The sequence below is a fragment of the Aptenodytes forsteri genome, unplaced genomic scaffold (genome assembly GCF_000699145.1).
Source record: "Aptenodytes forsteri isolate BGI_AS27 unplaced genomic scaffold, ASM69914v1 Scaffold151, whole genome shotgun sequence".
Taxonomy (NCBI): domain Eukaryota; kingdom Metazoa; phylum Chordata; class Aves; order Sphenisciformes; family Spheniscidae; genus Aptenodytes; species Aptenodytes forsteri.
This window is the reverse complement of record NW_008795939.1, coordinates 123,650-124,858: the sequence shown is the minus strand read 5'-3', so window position 1 is coordinate 124,858 and position 1,209 is coordinate 123,650. Positions and strand designations below refer to the sequence as shown.

General features: G+C 44.0%; 1 protein-coding gene across 1 annotated transcript in view; it reads right to left on the bottom strand.

The window, feature by feature from the left end:
* Positions 1–101: 101 nt before the first annotated feature.
* Positions 102–1,209, bottom strand: part of CUNH9orf64 (chromosome unknown C9orf64 homolog) — an 8,932-nt gene continuing 7,824 nt past the window's right edge. The window contains exon 4 of the mRNA XM_009285290.2: positions 102–807. Coding sequence (XP_009283565.1) covers positions 575–807 — 233 coding nt within the window. The 3' untranslated portion in view covers positions 102–574. The remainder of the gene's footprint in view (positions 808–1,209) is intronic.

The following is a 1,209-nucleotide window of genomic DNA, read 5'->3' as shown; positions in this document are numbered from 1 at the left end:
TGGAGCCCACACACCCCTCCCCGCCCCCGGGGGCTGACGCCGGCGTCCGCTGACGCTCTGCCCCCTCCGATGAAAACGGAGCTGACTCCGTGCCACTTACGTCACTGCACTGTTTATTTAATGAATGCAATAGCGCCGCTCTCGTCGAGCGTTTGCTGGGCGCCATCAGAACAGACCATCTCAGCGCAGGTGCGACAAGGCACTTGCAGGCATGGTACACCTGCCCGGAGGGCTACGATACACAGCGACAGGTCTGTATGCATATATCGGTGTGCAAATACACATACGTACACAAATACGTAAATACTGTACGTAAATACAATACAAAGCAGGAGTAATAAACCCTGAATTAACACGGGTTGTCCAGCAAAGTTTACACGATTAATTCCAGTCATGGCAAGTGAAAGATTCAGAGGAAAAAAAAAAAAAAGAAAAAAAAGAGTTGTTACTACATCACCTGAAAACGAGCATCTGATTTAACCAGTTCCAAATTAGCCTATGACAAACCACCGTATGAGAAGAGTAACCGCAATTCAAAAGATAACGCATCAACACCACAGCTATCAGACGGGACCTAGTAATATATACACCGTACTCGGTGAAACGGAGTATCTTTCATCTCTTCCCTATGATCCCTGGCATAGTCCCAAAGATGATAATCGAGTAAAACTGCATTGATCTTTTCACGCATGTCTTGACCCTTCTTCTCATAGAGCTCCAGCAGGTGCTTACAAATCAACGCACAACACCAAATAGAACAGCCACGGATCTCCACCTCCTCTTTATCCCCAGACTGGAAAATTGTTCCTGCAGGACACAAGAGACAGCAATCCAATTACACTCAAGAGACAGAAGCCCCAGGATGGCCTGAATTTGCCTTCCCCCCCCAACATTTATTCTATTATAGGACTGCAGTTTTCATGACTTACACTACAACTGCCAACAACGTGACTATACATTTTCTAATGATTGCTTTAATTTTACCATATGCACTTGTAAGTTTACCTCCCATTCAATTAAAACAACATCCTGTATTCTAAGAGTGCAGTTTAAGAGAAGAACAGGTGTTTGGGTTATACTGCACGTTACACGACTATTTCTTTGCTAGCGGAGACAAAAAGTATAGTCACACATAATTCCGAGACAGTGTATTTCCTGCCAGGATAACTCAAAGATTTAAAAGTTAAAAAACACAAAACAAGAAACACC